Genomic DNA, 1,565 nt, shown 5'->3' on the forward strand with positions numbered 1-1,565 from the left:
AAATGGCACTCATTATTTGAAGCCAGGCACTACACCTTTAACTGTTCTTAACTACATAAAGTATAACAAATCCAAATGGGTGAATTGGGTGAATAAGATGCAGTGATCCAATGTCAGAATCTGCAGATACAGGAACACAAGCTCCAGTGGGCAGATTTTATCAAGACTCTCTCTCTCTTGCTAACTGAGAGTTAAAGAAAATTTTCTTGAAACTTGAAACTGAAGAGATTACTTTCTTGTAAAGACCAGTTAAGGTGGTGATTCCCTCATAAAGAATTTACCTTTCAAGTAATTTTCTTAGAGGAAGTAACCAAGATGTCAAAACACAAGGTGTGTAAAATGTCTAACACCGTTAAGATGTCCCTGCCCATGGCAGTGGGGCTGGAACTAGATAATCTTTAATGTCCCTTCCAACTCAGAACATTCTATGATCTTCTGACAGCTGTAGACCCATTACTAAAGCAAGCTTTTGAAAAAAAAGGAAAATTCTATCCCAATGTCAAACTTTGGAGAAGAGAATTAAGTTCTGTATTTTCTTAAACTTGCAGTGATTCTGAGAATAAGACTAACATTGTGAAGGTCATCCGTTCTATTCTGCGGGAGAATTTCAGACGTCACATAAAATGTGAGCTACCACTGGAAAAAAAATGTAAAGATCGCCTCATCCCACTTAAGAATCGTGTACCTGCAACAGCCAAACTGGGTAAGAAACACCTTCTCAGGTGAAAACTGAAGTGTCCAGACTCCGGTGCTGGTAGGGTGTTCACAGTTACTACCCATGACCATAGAGTGTCATGTGTCAGACCCACAAATCCCATTTCTTTTTTTTTTTTTTTTGACTGGAGCAGGAGTAGTTTCTCTACCACTCAGTATGTGACAAGGGCTAAAAGACATAAGCAGACTTGCTATCCCTCCGCCCCACACTGTGATGTGTCATTAGCTCTCTTCAGAGAAGGCTTAATAAGGCCCAAATTAATTTTGCTGGGAAGGAACAGACACACCACCCTTTGGCATACAATATTAAGTGTTCTTTCCTCTGGGTTCCCTTTAGTAACTCAGCGCTAATAACATTTACAGCTAGAACAACTGGCAAAAGGCAGGGGTCTTGCTTCTTTCAGTGCACTAAATCTGCATCCCAGCTGATACTGTAATTAAGTACAGACTTCAGACATTTTAGTTAAATGAATAGTTACTAGTATTTCAAGTTCTCTATTGGATCAGTCCTCTGTAAAATCCCCTTAACAGCACAGGATCTGGAAGAGTTCAACTCCTGCCTACACCTGGGCCCTTCAGTGCTTGAGGTGCCCAAGTCAGTCTTTCTTTCTGCAGAAGTGTGCAATTTATGCCTACAGTTTTTTGGAGGATTTTACATATATCACACACAAAGGCAAGCACAGAGGCCTAGGATAGGTGTAATGAAAACTGTGACATGAGTCACACTGAGCGCTGACACATCTGACTTGGAATGACTATGTCCATCACAATCATAAGTGGGGAATATTAAGATAACAGGTATAGATGTTTTTTTTCTGAAAAACATAAACCTGCATTTTCACTCTGCACAG

General features: G+C 40.1%; 1 protein-coding gene across 3 annotated transcripts in view; it reads left to right on the forward strand.

The window, feature by feature from the left end:
• TIAM2 (TIAM Rac1 associated GEF 2) overlaps positions 1–1,565 on the forward strand; it is a 97,450-nt gene that overhangs the window by 94,537 nt on the left and 1,348 nt on the right. For all 3 annotated transcript variants that reach the window (XM_058835566.1, XM_058835565.1, XM_058835564.1), the window contains one exon: positions 549–703. In XM_058835566.1, coding sequence (XP_058691549.1) covers positions 549–703 — 155 coding nt within the window. The remainder of the gene's footprint in view (positions 1–548; positions 704–1,565) is intronic.

The sequence above is a fragment of the Poecile atricapillus genome, chromosome 3 (assembly GCF_030490865.1).
Source record: "Poecile atricapillus isolate bPoeAtr1 chromosome 3, bPoeAtr1.hap1, whole genome shotgun sequence".
Lineage (NCBI taxonomy): Eukaryota > Metazoa > Chordata > Aves > Passeriformes > Paridae > Poecile > Poecile atricapillus.